The sequence below is a fragment of the Podarcis pityusensis genome (assembly GCF_964106645.2).
Source record: "Podarcis pityusensis genome assembly, chromosome: 2".
Lineage (NCBI taxonomy): Eukaryota > Metazoa > Chordata > Lepidosauria > Squamata > Lacertidae > Podarcis > Podarcis pityusensis.
Genome location: NC_138029.1, coordinates 60,088,145 through 60,106,277, shown reverse-complemented (window position 1 = coordinate 60,106,277; position 18,133 = coordinate 60,088,145). Strand labels below are relative to the sequence as shown.

The 18,133-nt window shown below is 39.6% G+C and overlaps 1 protein-coding gene across 3 annotated transcripts; it reads right to left on the bottom strand.

Moving 5' to 3' along the window:
• Positions 1-1,893: 1,893 nt before the first annotated feature.
• On the bottom strand, positions 1,894-17,989 carry LOC308471521 (F-box/LRR-repeat protein 21-like). Of its 3 annotated transcripts, none has more exons than XM_080995552.1 (7): positions 17,781-17,989; positions 16,837-16,922; positions 13,090-13,189; positions 7,031-7,490; positions 5,686-5,808; positions 4,855-5,026; positions 1,894-3,753 (listed from the first exon to the last, which is right to left on the bottom strand). In XM_080995552.1, exons 4-7 carry the CDS (start codon positions 7,400-7,402, stop codon positions 3,110-3,112), a joined length of 1,311 nt encoding a protein of 436 aa, XP_080851678.1. In that variant the 5' UTR covers positions 7,403-7,490; positions 13,090-13,189; positions 16,837-16,922; positions 17,781-17,989; the 3' UTR covers positions 1,894-3,109. The 3 variants fall into 3 exon arrangements, with proteins under 3 accessions (XP_080851678.1, XP_080851679.1, XP_080851680.1); XM_080995553.1 differs by having other exon boundaries at positions 13,090-13,184; XM_080995554.1 differs by lacking the exon at positions 13,090-13,189.
• Between the last annotated feature and the right edge of the window lie 144 nt (positions 17,990-18,133).

Below are 18,133 nucleotides of genomic sequence, written 5' to 3'. Positions count from 1 at the left end.
GTTAAACCTTCCTTGACTTTTGAAACACTCCATCTCTTCTCCAAGTGTCAAAAATCAAATTTCATAATGTACATTTTCCCACACACTATATATAGTCAACATGTATAGGAAGCAGATCTTTCAGTATGCTAGCCCTGCTTAACTGAAATGAATAAGCTCCATTCCATTTTATTTTCTTTACATGTACGTAGTTTTGAAATAGTTTTATTTACAGCATTATACATTAGTTGATATATCACTGCTCAATAGTAGTAAGCAGTGTAAAATTATTTGTAGAAATGGCTCTACTTGGTTTTGTTTTACATACCAAGGATTAAACTTCTATAGCTTTCCGTAACGTACAACAGATGGCTTTGGTTAAGTTTGGAGAACTGTACAAAACGACTATCGGCTTTGCTTTTAAGAAGCTTTGCACAATAAAGATAGTAAGATATGGTTATGAGATTCAAGCTCATCAGGAGACAAGATATCTTCCACTTTACCTCAAAGTACCTGGCCTCTGCTGCTGTTCCAACCACACCTCACCAACTGCACCCTAGTTTTAAAGTTTTAAAAATGTCTTTCCCATTTGTAGTGATAAAGTGGATTAGTACTTTAACTGGAGCAATATATATGAACTGAAGGAAACTGGTTCACTCATCTTACAATTTTGCTTTCTCTAGTTTATGTGAACAACACATAACTAAGGCTACAATACCAAACACACATACTTCTAGGTAAACATTCACAGGATTACACTGAAATTGTGCATAAATGGTTACAAACAAAATCTGTACTAAAATTCTACCCTGTTCATGCGTAACGCAGTGCTTACATGCATTGAACATCCATTTCAGCTGTTGAGATTTGCATGGTTACAGTTTTAACAATTTTGTTAAGGTAACATTCTACTTGACATCAGCAAAGCCTGGTTCCCACAGTTACCCAAGGCTCAGAGCTGGAAATGTTATGTGAAAATGAAACACTCAGAATTGATCTTATGTGGGAGGCTTAGGTAATTTCTATGCCACTCTACTAAAATCCCAGCTGTCAATCTAGGCAGAATCATGTATGTTTACTTCGTAAATCTCGCTAAATTTAATGGGACTTTAAACTAAGTGTATACAATCCAATTCCTGCTCCAACTGATAAAATGTGCCTGCCAAATAAAGTATCACACCAAATAAATAGAGCATGAACTGAGCTGAAGTTAAACACCTGCTTCCCAAGTAGAAAAGGTGTGTACTATCATATATTGAATGAAGAGAGCAGAGCTTCTGATTGTACCTCTAATCAGGCATCCCTTAAATATGACCATTTCTGAGATATGTTGCATACAATGGTATGTGAAATACATAGCAGTCTTGCTTACATCTCTGGGCTAGCAATCTCTGTATTTCATTCAGGATAAAGAATTTCGTCATCTGTACAACTTCAAACTACAGGAGAAAGTTTTCACACTCTCCCATGAAAACCAATAGAAAAATGGTGCATCTGGGAAAGTAGATCAAACCTTTCTCCTAGACATGCTTGTTTCCAAAATGAAGTACTTTTCATGGCAGGAGCAAACAGAAATACCAAAATATAGTACAAGCGGGCAGACTGGCCAAACTTTTTCCAATAGGGTTTTTCAAATGCTTCTTCCTTTCCACTCTGTACTAAAGGTGTTTGTTTGTTTGTTTAGCAATGAGTTGCTTACACTTGCATAAGTTCAGATCCTGCAGCAGTACCAAGGCAACTGTTAAGATGCAAGAACCCTGAGCTTCAGTAGCGGGGTGGGAGGTTAGAAAGAACTGTTTTTTCTCTGTAAGGGGAGCACAACCTGAGAGCCTCCAACCAGAAAAGATGGGAATTTCTCTCTCACACACATGCACACAAACGCAACCAGGGGAAATATCTCTATAAACTGATGGGTTCAGGTAACCAGTATCTTTAATATAAGAACATTCAGAAACACAAGTTATTTTCCTGGAGAGGCACCACTTATAAGTAGCATCAACACTATACAGACATACATTATCTATCCTTTCTCAATGCTGGTATCTGTTTTATTTACATAATGGAATCCTGTACAGGAAGTAGTAAGAGTTCTCTCTGTGGGTTGTTCGGCAGAGAAGAAAAATCAAATGATTGCTTGTATCAGGCTGGCAAGATGAGAAAAGCTCCTGGAGAAAAGTGAACTTGCAATTCTACCACGCTTCAAGCTGTGCTTACAGCACATGTACGGGCAGTGATTGCTGAAGAGGATAACTTAATTTACAAGTGGCGGAAGCCTGAGCTGTTTCCGAACTGCCTTTGCTGTGATCACTATGGCTGCCATCTGCAGTGCCACCATCCATCCGTAACTAGAAAAACCATAAGCTCTCGGACATGTATTGACCAATGTTTTCTATACAGTTACATAAGTCCATAAGCACTTTTTCAACTGGTTATAATAATAATTTATTATTTATACCCTGCCCATCTGGCTGGGTTTCCCCAGCCATTCTGGGCGGCTTCCAACAGAATATTAAAATACAATAGTCTGTTAAATATTAAAAGCTTCCCTAAACAGGGCTGCATTCAGATGGTTAGGGGGGCTGGGGGGGGGGGAGAAACAGTGAAATAGTGCATTTACACAGTTGTCCTGTTGTAGCTTGAGCATTGTCACAATACTAATACAAATATAGGCCTCAGGCATCATACTATAAGCTGTTGTTGTTTACAGTTGTATATAACCACTGGTTTTAATTAAAGGAACAGCAACAGGAGAAACAGTACTTTAACTCAAAATCCAGACACCCATTAGGCAGAAGTTTACCAAGAAGGCCAAAGTGTTTAGCCACACCAAAAATACTAGTACAAAAGTAACTTGTACTAAACCACGTGCTTAACAATTTAATACAAATCTGTTAAAAATACTCCAATTAACTGGAGGATAAACTAAGCACTTAATGGATATACTTTCAATGTATACACTATTCAGTATACTCTATTCCATTTTATGACTGGCATAGTACTGCCGGTATGCAATTAACTGAGGAAAATAATTCAGTATGTTTATACTTAAGATTCCTTATTTGCATAGAAAGCAACACCCTGTACAGCCAGTTCTGACCAATTCGGTCTTTTGCCTCATTGATTTTTTTTTTTACCATGTTGGCATCATATCAGGAAACCACATTCTTCCAAGGTGTTTGGAAACTTCAGAATGAATTTGATCCAGATTGTAGTCATTGTCTGGAATAAGCACTTCCTCCATAATGGACAGCTGGGTAAGCCTGCCTCCGCACATCTTTACAAACTCAATGAAGCCTCGACATGTAACTTCACATTCACCAAGCCCCATGGCAGTTAGATTCTTACAGCGTTCAGCAATGCGAATGAGTTCATCATCCAAGGGCTGTAGGCCATTAGCACAGACAACCAATTCAATCAACCTTGGGCAGTTCAGTCCAATACGCCCAAGCATTGATTTGCTTACTGCACGGCCAAAATAAAGATGAGTTACAGGTGTTTCCTCCCTGAAGAATGCATCAAATTCCTCCTCATATAGGAAGAAGTACATCACAATGTTGACTTTGGGGGAGTGTTTAATGAGAGCATCCCAGCTTTGTTTTTTGATAGCGTGAAATTCAATCTGTCCAGGATTTTCACTCACAACATCTATACGAAGATGTTCAAGATTAACATGCTTCTCACTTGAAAGAGCCAGTAACAATTCGTCACTTAGTAGATAGTAATTAAGAGCGAGCTCCCTAAGGCCATGACACTGGTCAGCAACACAAAGAATTCCTAGGAATGACAAAAAGAAGGAAAGAAAAGTTAAGTACAAAGAAAGACTCTAACTTAGTTTACCTCTACCACGCTGAAAAACATTCCCAATTCCAGGACATCACAATTATCAGAAACCAGCTTCAAGTTCTTAGGTTGTTATCTAACAACTTTTATGTGAAGGTGCATAAGATTGTGCCATTACGTACGTAGCCTATAATAAGGGCTAGGATTTTGCCTGCCATGTATATCTGTTTGAATGCATCACTTATTTATATAAACATTAATGTATGTTTTAAATGAGGATTATTGGTAAGAAGGTCTGTATATTGTTCAGCGGATATTTTAGCAATCATTCTAGATTGAGGTCTAGGATACAAAATAATGCTTGTAAAGAACTGTTTTTGGAAGATCCAATCACTATGGAAAGCAATGTAAATGCTCACTGAGAAAAATAATTGCATTTCAAAATGTAACTTTTTTGTACAGTCTGCTGTCTGTATGCATATTTTCTCTCAGTATGTTTCAAGAACAAAAACCTTCACAACAATTTTATTTACCCAAAAGGATTTGACACCTATGAAAGGCAGTACTTGTCAGTATATTAACAAAGCAAGCAACACAAGCATAAAGGACTCAAATCTTAACATAGTCAATTAGTGAAATTCATTCACCAACATTTGAAGTCTATGGAGAATAAAGCTGTGATTTTCTTAATTGTTTTCAGTTTCCAAACATTATTTTGGGCCTACAAAGGTATTTCATCTGAGTAGCAGAGACTATGGCAGCATCCACATATATCAATAAAGCAAAGTTAATAGTTCATTGTCAACACAGATGGCTCTTGCTTTGGGAATGTTTTTGTTTTGTTGCAACCCAATCGTAAGGCTAAATCATCTCTGGAGTGAAACAAGCCATGATCCTCTTTCAGATGTAATGCTAATAATGATATATACAGTTTATTTCTTCTGTAATAAAGACAAAAGTTGATAAAAGAATTTCATAAACTTGGTAAAGTAAGAGGCAACCTTGATAATTATGAAGATGATTTTTAAATAAATAAAATGTTAATTGAAGTAAGTAATCATGAACTGCTACTTTTAGTTTTCTCAGATTACTTACCAGCTGGTGAAACATGAGGGCAACTGCTCATTTTGAGCAATTTTAAAGTGTCACTATTGTTTGCAACAAGGACCTTCAAGGATGGATCATCTACTGGTGTGTCTTCAATCTTGATGGAAGATAATGACTTGGAATTGACAAATACTACTGTAAGCGCTGATACGAAGTGAGCCTATTCAGACAAACAAAAAAAGAAAAGAAGGAAAACATTGGTATACAGTTATATATTCACTGCATGACATTTAAAAAGTTTGTCTTGATACAAAAAAACCTTTAGGTTCTATACAATACCATTTACATTTGGCTAGTAAAAGGTATTTAAAGTTCCTTGATTTTAACAAGAAATATCTAGAGACTAAAAAATTAATGATCTATTACCATCAACTGCAGATGTCAAAAAAATATGACTTTAAAATTTTATTCCCAAATCTTTCTTTCCAAAGGAAAAATGTATGGAAATAACAAACAAAATAAAAAATAACTGACAGTCAGGCCACTATGAAGTGGAAGCTCCTAATTCCATTTGCTGACTGGTTGAGTACTGGAAATTGCAATAAATTAATTAATGAACGTCAAAAATTGACATTGAGAAATCAAATGTTATTTTAAAAGGAACATGAAGCTCATGCTCATTTTACATCCTGCATAAAAATCTGGTACTGAAGTCCCAATAAACTTCACCCTGCCACTGCAATTAGAAACTCTGCCCAACCTCACCCCAAATTACCCTAGAAATTCATTAGGTACAGAGTAAACCTAACTTTTATAACAGGTCCCACCTCATTTTATTTACAGACATAATTTCAAGTTCAGAACTCTATGGAATATTACCTTGGAAACATTCATGAAACTTGGTTTTGCCGTTGAAATCAAGCCAAGTGTCTTGATAGAACAATTCACCAGCTGAGATAGGATGTCACAAGCTGCTTCTGCAGACTCTGTACTACTATCAACCTGAAAGGCAACACGCAATACTTTAGTGAAAATCAACATTACATTGAATTATATTCATTATGCAATGTAGAGAGCCAATGAGTACTAGCACCATGTGCTGCTTTGTACTCGTGCGTTGAAGTTATTGCAAAGCAGTTTTGATTCTTCATTAGCACACCTGTCCAAAATTCTGTACTGCAACTTCATTAATGCTTCCCAGAGATTCTTGAGCAGCAACTATATATTGTATGCATGACACAGAGTTTAGTGCTGATTTCATAAAACATAGCAAGCAGTCTATGTCACTCCAAACCTGCTGGAAGGAAGTGTACCTTCCAGGCTGTCTGGAGTGATTCAGTTTAATCCAAAGGCAGGTTGACAGTGAGCACATGATGCCAGACTTCTTGGTGGGGAGGTGGGAGGGGGAATTGTTTGGTGGAAGTGAATGGTTTTTGGACCAGCAAGGGGCTTCAGATTTGTTTATCTGCTAATTAGTGGGTGCAAGTATTGCTTTGTTTATTGCTTGAGTACTGCCAATGTTTTTGTTAGTTTATGGGGCTGGTGTGTTTTTGTATGTTATATGAAATGTTAATCTATTATATAATCTCTCCGTTTTTCCAACAGCATTATATATGTGCATATGTTTTTCTTTAATGTAAGTCACTTAGACACCTTCAAGTGACAAGTGACTAAATAAGAATAATAAGAATAACCTGAAGCTATTACAGTATTACCCTTTCTCCAAATTGGTTCAAGGTGATGAAGAAAATCTATTCCTTTATCTTCACAAGAACACCATGAAGTAGGTTAAGCCAAGAGATTGTGATTGGTCCAAAATCTGAATTTGAATCTCCTTGGTTTCAGGCTCTCTACATTTCTACCTGAAATGCTCCAAGTAGGTGGTAAATACACTATACTTCACTTACTGAAACTGGTAAAGAAATAATGCTGAATGTGCATTTGAAAAGTAAACCCTACCTAATTAACAACAACAAAAAGTATCCTGAATCCAGGAGATGCCCACATTATCTCTTAACACTGGTTTCCCTGGGAAGATAGGAATTGGAGACATAGAAAACTTGCAGTTGCCAGCACATTTCTATTTGATATTTCTACACTTAAAAAAACAGTAAACACTAGCCTAAACAAAAAGTTTCTTTAAAATCGACAAATACATATTCTAAAATTCAATGTACATAAAATATTCTTAATTATTACTAGAACACAAAAGAGGCTTCTTTACCTTGAAGCTGACATACTGCAAATGATCAGCATGTCTTTTAATAATCTGTTGAATGAGATCTGGGTGAGTAGACTTCAAGTATGAAGTAGCAGGCTGATTAAGCTCAAATTCAAACTTTCTCCAGAGATCAGGAATATGAAACACTTCATTCCATCTCCGGCAAACTGAAGATGCACGGGCACGATCAACAAGAGGCAGGCATTGAAAGATATGCAAGACTACGTGGTGTGGCAGACTTCCCCAGTCCATCAAGGTAAAAGGATGAGATGTGTCAAACAGAGTGTTGTAAAAACCAGTTTTCTGCTTTTTTGTCCTCTGTAGTGTTTGAAGAACTGGATTTTCAGCTTTAGCTGTCTGCCTGATCCTCTTCATTCCGAAAGCAAAATGATTTCAGGTACAATACTGTTGAGATGTATAGAAGCTGCAAAGCTTTCTGTAAGTTTTCAAGTACTGTAGATCTCTATAAAAGTACACAGGGAAGTAACAAACAAAATAATTAGAATTCCAAAGTATATCTTGCAACTTTGCTTCTGTAAGCTATAATATTGTTTGATCCTTTGTCCCAGTTTTCAGAACAATGCATAAGGACTTAAACTTAAAGGGGGGGTGAGGCACATGCATGTTTCACTCCTCTTATTTGGAATGAAGGCAATTACTAGTCTCTATATCAGAAACAGTGATAAGGTAGTGTTCCCAATCACAGGGAGGTTTGCAAGCATGTTCAGCTGCACAGCTAGTCAAAAAACAGTGGCAGGTATAAGCACAGTTTGACATAATTAGTTGGGAATCTTGTTCTAATAAGTGATATATGAAACATATGGTTACAGTATTTTTCTTGAGGCAAGGAGTTCCATAGCTCAGCTCTCCTAAAACAAGTACTGACATTTGCTCTAGAGTATCACAACTTACCCACTTCCAAATTTTAAGCAGAAACAGGAAATAAGTTTTCTTTGGTATTTCCCCCTTTTATACATGCCCTTTAAAGGTGTTTTTATTCATCGCCTGTAATTTCTTCTCCCATTCTCCTTTCGCACTCAGCTCATATCTTATCTCCAACAGCCATTCCTCCATTCTGTTGTTTCTACATTCACTTCTACCCGATTCCCTTCCTTTCTATTCCTAGTTAATTATTGCTATTATATTTGTTAACTTGCATCCCTGGCAACTTTTACTCAGCATGCAAAAATGGTGGCTGTGCTGACACTGATTCAACCAAAAGCTTATGGTATGCCAAGAGAGTAGTTCAAGTACTGGGCATGCTGTGGCCTTCCTGAAAGTGGCCCAGGGCCCATCAGTAGGTCCCAGGCCACTGTTTAAGATTAACCAAATGAAAGTTTAAAATCAATTAAAAAGGTGTTTTTAATTTTGTGAATTATAATTTTTTTGGTAGAAGTTCAAATCTTTCATTAATGATAAAAATATTAAGAGGTTTAATCTTAAAGGTTAAATCTTGCACAAAGAGGGGTGTGTCCAACTGTGTCACTTACCAGCAGAGCATTTCACCAGCAGAGTGAAACAATTTTGGTAAATTCTCCCTTCTTCCTCCCTGCCCCCATCTGTTCTGGAGAATCTTACAATTCAATACTGTATTTAGGACTTGGGGAATGCGGAATTGCTAGAAATTGTTTCCCCCCTTCACCTTGCTGAGTGACACCATTGGATACAACCCAAAATATTTTAGCAATGTAAGATGAGGACAAGAAAGATAATCTTGTACCGTATAGGTTACAGACATTTGCAGCCAAGACAGATATATAACATAGGAACAATGGGTCGTATCTAATGCTAGTTCTGCTCAGAGTAGACCCACTAAAATTAATGAATCTTTCTTAGTGAGGCCTAGTAACTTAAATGAGTCTACTCTGAGTACAACGAGCACTCACTATGTAACCCAATGTTGCTGGGGTTGTTTTTTTTTGGGGGGGGGGGTAATTAAGCTAAGAGGTCTTAAGCATGAGCCAAGATGGAGTTCATCAACCTTTCTGCTCTAGAACAAGTGGTTCTCTAATCCTGGCGAAGGCCTGGACCACTTAAGTAATCCATTTTTAAAAAAATAAAGAGCAGACAAGCAGTGTTTTTCCAGAGGAAAGATAAATAGTATATTGAAGCTGAAGGTTCACATTGCTCTAAAAAACACTTATATTCAGAGAAGATGAATAGCAGGCAAGCGGTGGGGGGGGGGGGGGTTCCCCAAAGAATGTTGCTGGAGTCCCTGGCTGCTAATTATTGGGATAATTAAATGCGTCCTCCAATCACCAAAACATTACTAGCAAACAAGGACAATTTACAGCACACAAGTCCACTCTGAGGTAAGTCTGACTGAATAGGCCTTACTCACAGGTAAGCAAAGTTAGGACTACAGTCTTAGTAATAATATTCAGATACTATTACAGTATTATCTCTAAATCAGCTGTGAAAATCATAGTATAGTTTTCTGAGAATTAGTTGACAAAGCAAGCAAAATATATAGCTATAAAATGACACAAACTATAAAGCTGCAACTGCTGTACAGTGGTACCTCGGGTTAAGTACTTAATTCGTTCTGGAGGTCTGTTCCTATCCTGAAACTGTTCTTAACCTGAAGCACCACTTTAGCTAATGGGGCCTCCTGCTGCCGCCGCTGCACAATTTCTGTCCTCATCCTGAAGCAAAGTTCTTAACCTGAGGTACTATTTCTGGGTTAGCGGAGTCTGTAACCTGAAGCATATGTAACCTGAAGCATATGTAGCTCGAGGTACCACTGTATTCATTTTATAATCTACCTCACAAACAAATAAGAGCATGTGACAATGGTAGTGTTAGCATACCATGCTAAATCATAGCTAATGGTTTACAGTGGTACCTTGGGTTAACATATGCTTCAGGTTACATACATGCAGCCAGTTTGACCAGAATGCAGAGCAATACTGTAGGAACGACTAATTCTGCACATCTAGAAATTATAAAGCTGTAGTTGGTACTTTTCTCTGAACAAATTAATAGTTAAGACAAAAACATTGCATGTGAACCAAAGTGTTTCCAAATAGATTCAAGCTTGCCACCCCCACCCCCCAGTTAAGTCAACTACAGCTTAATGGCTAGTTGTACAAGTCACCTAGCCTTGAATTAGAGGTGCACTTGCACACATACTTCTAGAGAATGTGGAAATTCCTGTCTAACACAAGTACCTTTATGGTGTCAGAACAGCCATCCCATTGATGAGTCATCCTGTCTGTGTGAAAAGATTCCTTAACTCGAGAGCAGGGTGGGGTCCTAGAAGAATGGCTGACCTATGAAGTCATCCACCAAAGAAAAAAACGACCTGCCAAGTCTAGGAAACCCATGAGGGACTCAGTTAAGTTTCGGAACTATGACTTGTGCAAGTAAATCACTTCCTACTAGTGGTTTGAAATTCAAAATATCTGGAACTGATTAATTTCATGAAAGAAAAACGCCAATGGAGCGAGACTTCTGACACAGAAGAATGTACGATGCAGTTTATAAAAGCTTTGCAAACCTGACTATATCCAAACATATGCCTTTATACTTCAACTAAGAAAATTACAACTGTTTAAGTACTAAAAATATGATAAACAATTCAAGGTTCACCCAGGCTCAGCGTTATATCGGAATGAAACCAGAGACAGAGGACAGGGCAGCAAATGGCAGCAGGTCAGGGATGTCCCCTCAATACTTATTAGCAAGGCAAGCCTGCCTGGCAAGCCGACCAAGCAATTTCCATTCTGTAAGCTAAGCACAATTTGTATTAACATGCTTGCGACAAGCAGGAAAATTAAAAGCCCTGAAAGAACTTTGGACTATTGGAATTGAATGCCAACCCAGCAACAAATCATAAAATAGTTTTGAAGCTGGGATTCAGTACTGCTGACTTCTTCCCATGATTGCTTCTTAAATTTGTCCATTTGTAGGAAAGCTGCAATAGCTCTAATAGATTCTAATGAATCTCTGTGCAGTTTGGCAAAGTTCAGAAAAGGGAAAGATACTCCAAAAAGTATTGTGCAAAACAGGGAACTAAGGCTGCAATCCTATGGACACTTATACATATGGGAGGAAAGCAGTTCTCACAAGGGAAGGAAATAAAATGTAGGATCTCCTAAGAAGTAGTATTGAGCCAATACTTTCTAATTCTTTCATACCTGTATATAACCTAGAGTTAAGTGCATGAGATCAAATTATTCAGGAATGCGAAAACTCAAGAATAAGGCTGATAAGGAGCATCTTCTCTAAAGAGAGATGCAACTACATTTGGGGTCTTCAGAAAACAGGTGACCGGGTAAGGGGTTATGACAAGATTTAAAAATTAAGCATGTTGTGGAAGAAGGGCACAGAGAAAGGGTTCTTTCCCCCCTCTCTCAGAACGATCTAACCGTTTCCAAGGAAGCTGTTTAGATTTAGGACTGAAAAAATAAAATACTTCACATAAAGCATAATTAAAGGAAATGGGTGCCACGAGCTATGGTGATGATCACTACTTTAGAGGGCTTTAAAAGTGATTAGCTTATGGTGAATGATAATCTGTCAATGACTTGTTAGGATGATTATTTATCCCTAACACAAAACACTAGTTTTTCAGGATCAAATACAAGAGAGGGCTATTTCTACATGCCCTGCTTGTGGACTTTCTAGCTGGTCATGCTGGGAAACAGTATGCTGAGTTTAGGTCTCATCCAGCAGCTCTCTCCTTAAGTTACCACTGGAACATAAACTCCCATGAATACAAAAAATCCTTCCAGTAGCACCTTTAAGACCAACTAAGTTAGTTCTTGGTATGAGCTTTCGTGTGCAAGCACACTTCTTCAGATACACTGAAACAGAAGTTCCCAGATCCTTCTATATAGTGAGAAGGTGGGGAGGGGTATTACTCAGAAGGGAGAAATTTCTCACCTTCTCACCCCTTGCCTTTTCCTGTAAGACCCATTACAGTCGTTAAGAGTCGTCAGCAGGCTCATCCCAGCTATCTGCCTATCTCCCATTCCCACCACCCTTCTGAGTAATACCCCTCCCCACCTTCTCACTATATAGAAGGATCTGGGAACTTCTGTTTCAGTGTATCTGAAGAAGTGTGCTTGCACACGAAAGCTCATACCAAGAACTAACTTAGTTGGTCTTAAAGGTGCTACTGGAAGGATTTTTTTTATTTTGAATATGGCAGACCAACACGGCTACCTATCTGTAACTGGTCCCATGAATACAGTGGGTTTTGCTTCTGAGTAACATGGATGGGAATCTGCTCTAAGACCCAAGACTCCTCCCTGCAAGAGAGAAGAGGATGTCAGGAACTCAGCTCTGACCAATAAAGGATGGGCCAGATTCTTTCAGCTTGGCTCACAGAAAAGCTGCCCAGAAGATAACTAAAGTACAAGGAGTGGAAGATATAAGGCAGAGATCGTAACTGTCTCTCACTGGCAGACTGCTAAGTGCAAATCATCTTTTTCTCAAAAGTTGTAAAACTCCCATTCAGGTTAGGCATTCTGGTTAGGCACTCTTCGAATGAATATACAGTGGTACCTCGAGTTGAGAACTTTGCCCCAAGATGAGAACAGAAATTGTGTGCCGGCAAGAGGCCTCATTAGCGAAAGAACGCCTCTAGTTAAGAAGAGTTGCATATTAAGAACAGACCTCTGGAACAAATTAAGTTCGTAACTAGAGGTATCACTGTATTTTAACTATTAAGGCAGTATTTTGGTTGTAGGTACATTATTAGATGCAGACATCTGGAACTAGATTTTAAAAGTTAGTAACAGTTGGACAAAAAGTTACATTAATATCTCATTGCAGAAATTAAAATACTCTTCACTATTAATTCTTTGAAATGCAGTTGTTGTCTTGATATTTCTTTTGCATTTTATTTCAAAAACATACAGAAGACATATTTCTGGTTTATTTAGCAACAGAACATGCTGAATATCATAGCATAGATAGCCTGTTTATTGCTGCACAAAGCATAGAAAGTACATCAATGAACAAATATTTATGGATAACATTCAGCTATTACTAATATGGCAATGTTAAACCCAAAGCAAACTATACAATACATTTTTGTACCAGCATTCTCTTACCTAAAGAATGTGTCCAAATTATAGTTAACGCTGGATGAATGAACTGGGTTATCTGCGGCCATGAGTCAATCACCCACATCTGTCTGCTTGCACTTCTAGGCTAGGTAAAATATCAAAGAAATTTTAATTTAGTTTGCCAAAACAGAATTTCAGAGTTTGTAATCTTCCTATAATATGTGGGAATTTAAGAACTACAACTGCACAGAGTTCAGATTTTCACCTATTCTGACACAGAGAGAGGAAGATACAGTGGAACCTCGGGTTACGTACTGTCCTCCTTACAAATGCTTCGGGTAACGAGCTCCGCTAACCCGAAAGTAGATGCCCCTAGTTGCGAAGTTTGCCCCGGGATGCAAGCGGAAGTCGCGTGCCGCCACCAGCGTGGCAGCAGCAGGAGACCCCATTAGCGAAAGCGCACCTCATGTTAAGAATGGTTTCGGCTTAAGAACTGACCTCCAGAATGAATTAAATTCGTAACCAGAGGTATACCACTGTACCAAATAAATCAATTTTCTTCTTCCTTGGAAACCAAGTTCCAGTTTTAGGATTGGAAAATGTTTAACATTCAATCTGCAATCCTCAATCCAACAAACACCTTATAACTTCATCACTACACCTGATAAATTATGGATAAGATCCTGGAGTGTGTGTACCTTTTTATTTTTAAAATTATGAACATTCATTCTCATAAGGTGCCATTATAGATTCCTCAAACTGATCCCTTTAAACTACAAATACCTCCTGAGCACAAAAGCAATCTGGAGTTTTGCCACCACAGTTCTGCCCCCCCCCCTTCCCCAAGGACTGATGCTGCTGTTGCATACACAACAGTTTGAATCCAACTCCTGATGGCAGGGGGAGAGCAGAAGATGGCTTATCCATCTCCTCTCCCTAGCAGTCCCCTGAAATGCCTCTACTGAATAGGGTGAGCTATGGCACAGGAGACTGAAGGTAACTGCAAGAAGGTGGAGGCACCTTCCAAGAGTAGACAACGTTCTCATTCAATGTGGCTTTGGTGACTTCCCTCAGCAATCTCAGTCCCCTGAGCCTTGTGGCGAGGCTTTTCAGAAGGAGGAAAGACACCCATTGCACACCTCTTTCCCAGTACATAAAATCCAAGCCACAATCTTTCCGCTTCCCCCAAAATTTCCTATTAAAAATAAAACCCTGAAGAGTAGACTCAACTGCTTTTTAAATTCTTTTGTATTAAAACACACTTTTCACCATATACTCCCTAACTGCGTTTTTAGTTCTGCTTTAATTGTAACATGGTTTTATGTAACGGGTTATTCTGTTTTATATAATACTTTGATTTAGTTTTCTTTTTATATAAAAAATAGACAAACAGAATGTTAAACAAAATATTTATCATGCAGAGACCCCAAAACCGATTAATGAATATTGAGCATTTATAGAGCAGTTTCAGTGACTCTGCAGAGCATCCTTTTAAAAAAATTGTATTTTAAAAAGGACGCACACATTTCATATGCTTTTTTATAAGGCATAATTTCATAAAAATCAAGGGTGCCTTCAGATGATCATGCACAAAGCCATACACCAGATCAGGACAAAATCCAAACAGTGCCATATCTAACAAAAACCTAAGAATTCTAGATCTGAAAGCAGTACACCTCTTTTTTTGATGAGGGAGTTTTAAGTACAATTTAGAAATTAAGAGAATATGCCCTTTCTCAGAGGTTCAGCCAATGATCTCAAACTGGCTAAAGCACAAATGCTGGAATAGAAATTGGTAAGTGTAGTGTGGCATGTGTAAACACAGTGGACGACTTGACCCAATTCATGGTATTTTCAGAGAATTCATGAACACAAACTTTGCCATTTGCAAGTCAAACTGATATGCTGGAAAATGACACCATATAAAGGTTGCTTGTTTCACCAATTTTCAATTCTGTCATGACATAGTACAGTTTTGAAAGAGGACAAGATAAAATGTCCAATCCAAAACACAGACAGTTGAAATAATTGAGAATAGGTTCAGGTGAAAGAAGTTGTCCCATAATAACTCACATTACCATATATATTATGTATTGTCAATAGTTTAGTTTTCCATTATACAGGTTTAAAGTCATCTTGTATTCCAACAACTATTTAACATGAAGACAGCATACCAGTCGTATTAACTTAGACACTGAGAACCAAGTTACAGGTTTTAATGTCTCAAGTAATAATAATAATAATAATAATAATAATAATAATTTATTATTTATACCCCGCCCATCTGGCTGGGTTTCCCCAGCCACTCTGGGCGGCTTCCAAAAGAATATTAAAATACTGTGATACATCAAACATTAAAAGCTTCCCTGAACAGGGCTGCCTTCAGATGTCTTCTAAAAGTCTGGTAGTTGTTGTTCTCTTTGACATCTGGTGGGAGGGCGTTCCACAGGGAGGGCGCCACTACCGAGAAGGCCCTCTGCCTGGTTCCCTGTAACTTGGCTTCTCGCAGTGAGGGAAGCGCCAGAAGGCCCTCGGTGCTGGACCTCAGTGTCCGGGTAGAACGATGGGGGTGGAGATGCTCCTTCAGGTATACTGGACCAAGGCCGTTTAGGGCTTTAAAGGTCAGCACCAACACTTTGAATTGAAGTTTCTTTCTGCAGTTCTCTGACTGCACATAACTGTGGCATTGTGGGAAAGTCTTGCTGTTAGCACTATTACTTCTTTTCTCTTGCATTCTGGGAAGTCTCGCTCATAATCTTTTCTCTGCTTCTGCACAAGAGTCTGAGAATGTTCTGAACAGTTCCCATTGAGTTCATGAAACAGTGTATCCTGACCTGTTCTTAATGCATTGCTGACCACATCTACGGAACGTGATTGTTGTATTCCTTCATGTTATGTTCTCTCAATATCAATCTTTAGTTATAATTTAATTAGGAGGATTCATGCCTGTCTAGTTCCAGCCCCATTCCTCCTTCCTTGATCTATCAGTGATTGATGTAATATGTTATTCCCGCCTTGTACCTATGTTAACCAATCAGCAACAAGATGCTTTGTGTTTGTATCAACCAATCAGCCACAAGTACACCTGTGGCAATGTTTGTAATATTCAATAAAAGAGAGTTCCCGGGGCTTGCCCCGGCAGACGCCTCTCCTTTGACACCTACCACTCGTCTGTCGTGATTTCAACCCAACAGCTCAGAAACGTACTGGGGGTTGTAAACTGAGGGTTGTTTTGGAAATAGAAATATAATGTATTCTGGACTGAAGTAACAGGAAACAACATGTAATGGCTGTTAAGAATGATGTGCAAACATCATCATGTTATATTGCTGTATAACTCATTTAAAAACAGCTGCCATTTCTAGTTGTATATTGCCCTGTGATCTTCAGATGGTAGCAACGAAAATAAAAAAATAGTTGGCACATTTCCACACAATTGTTTACCATGTGACTATGTACCTTTTACACTAGATTCAGATATATGTTAATAACTGGAACTCATAGTTCTGCAGTAAAATCCATGTGAAGATGTAAACAGTCCTACTATCCTTATCTGATGCATAGAAAATTGGTGTAGAAAAACTGACCATCTTCAAGAACTAAGCAAAGAATCAAACAGGATACTTAAAATCTCTACCATCTGAAAGAAAATTGACATTGGGTTTAACATCACCACTCTTAAGCTGTCTTTCAATGACAAGCGCACTGGATACATACCAGAAAATGCATTTTTAGCAAACAAATCTCATATTTGAGCTCCTGCAGTTATTTGTGAAATAAAGAGATACCTACTGTCGTTTGTTCAGCCTAGTGTTAAGCACTCCAACTTGCAATCAAGGTCCCTAGATTTTTCATTCAACACCGTTGTTTTTCAAAACCTGCTGGGCAAAAATCAGAATTGAGTCAAGTTAACACTTCACATTCCCTACGAAGAAAAGAGCCCGTGTACTAAGCCACAAGAGCAAAATATTAAGTTTCAGGTAACAACTCATTAGGTGCCCAATACTAGCTGTGTGGGTTAATGGTTTTTCTTTTCTCCCTTTGAAAAAATCTTCCTGGCAAAAAAAAAAAAAAAAAGGCCTTCCAGCACCGAAAGCGCATCAACTGCACCCTTTTGTCCCACTGGCTGCGAGCACACCGACAGGCGAACGAAAGGCAGATAAGTCTATTTACCTGTCAGCAGCTGCAGGGCTGTTTATAAACAATCGCTCAAGGCGTACACGGACGCGCACTCTTTTACGTCAGAAGCAGATTTTCAGCTCAGGGTGCATTAGGGGGCTAAGGGCTAATTACTAGCATTGCTTTATGATTTAGGAAGGCTACGGCTTTGCTTCTTCCTCGTGCCCCCCCTCCCAAACCACCACCAAAAGGCGCTTCTTTCTCCCTCCCTCGAGTGCTGCCACCGACTTCCCCACAGGTTTCGTGAGGTCTGCCAGGTGAAGCAAGGCGCGAGGGAGCCCAACGGACGCCCCCCGCCGCGCACTTCTGGTGGGCGCCCCACTGCCGCCCTCCGGGCCAATGGGGACTCGCGGCGGAGGCGGCTGCTACTCTCCTGCATCCTGGCTCAGCCGCGCCTCCACCGCTCCCGACGCCTTTCAGGCCCTGAAAGCGCGCGCGGCCGTTTCTCCGCCGCGGCCCCCCGCCCTCCCCCCCAAACGGGCCTTGTTGTTGCGTCTGTGGCGCAGGAGCGAATGCCGCCCGCCCCACCCAAGGCGGCCGCCCCGCGCTCCCCTCACCTCAGGATCCCGAAGGCTCGTGCCAGGACGCGAGTGGCGGGCGGGCGGGCAGGCGGAGGAGGAGGGAGGCAAGGAAAAACAAGTCGGCGGCGCCACCTCGACCCCACAACAAGCCCAGTCACTTCCGCGGCGGCGGACTGGAGGAGGAGCTGCCTCAACGCCTGACCCGCACCCACCCTCACCTTCTTTTCCTTCCTCTCTGGCGCATGCGCGAGCGGGCACAGCTCCGTTGACCTAGATTCCGGCGCGTGCGCATCTCGATCTCCTCGTCGCTCACTTCCGCACTCTGCCGCTTCGCCGCGTTCTTTTTACGACAGGCGAGCCTTTCCCTCCCTTGGAGCCGAAAAGCGGGT

Excerpts from the sequence above, each read along its gene's own strand:
- LOC308471521 (XM_080995552.1), bottom strand. The coding sequence starts at position 7,402 with ATGAAGAGGATCAGGCAGACAGCTAAAGCTGAAAATCCAGTTCTTCAA. Across the intron at positions 5,027-5,685 it reads GTTTCATGAATGTTTCCAAG|GCTCACTTCGTATCAGCGCT; the intron begins GTAATATTCCAT and ends TTGTCTGAATAG. Across the intron at positions 3,754-4,854 it reads CCCTCATGTTTCACCAGCTG|GAATTCTTTGTGTTGCTGAC; the intron begins GTAAGTAATCTG and ends TGTCATTCCTAG.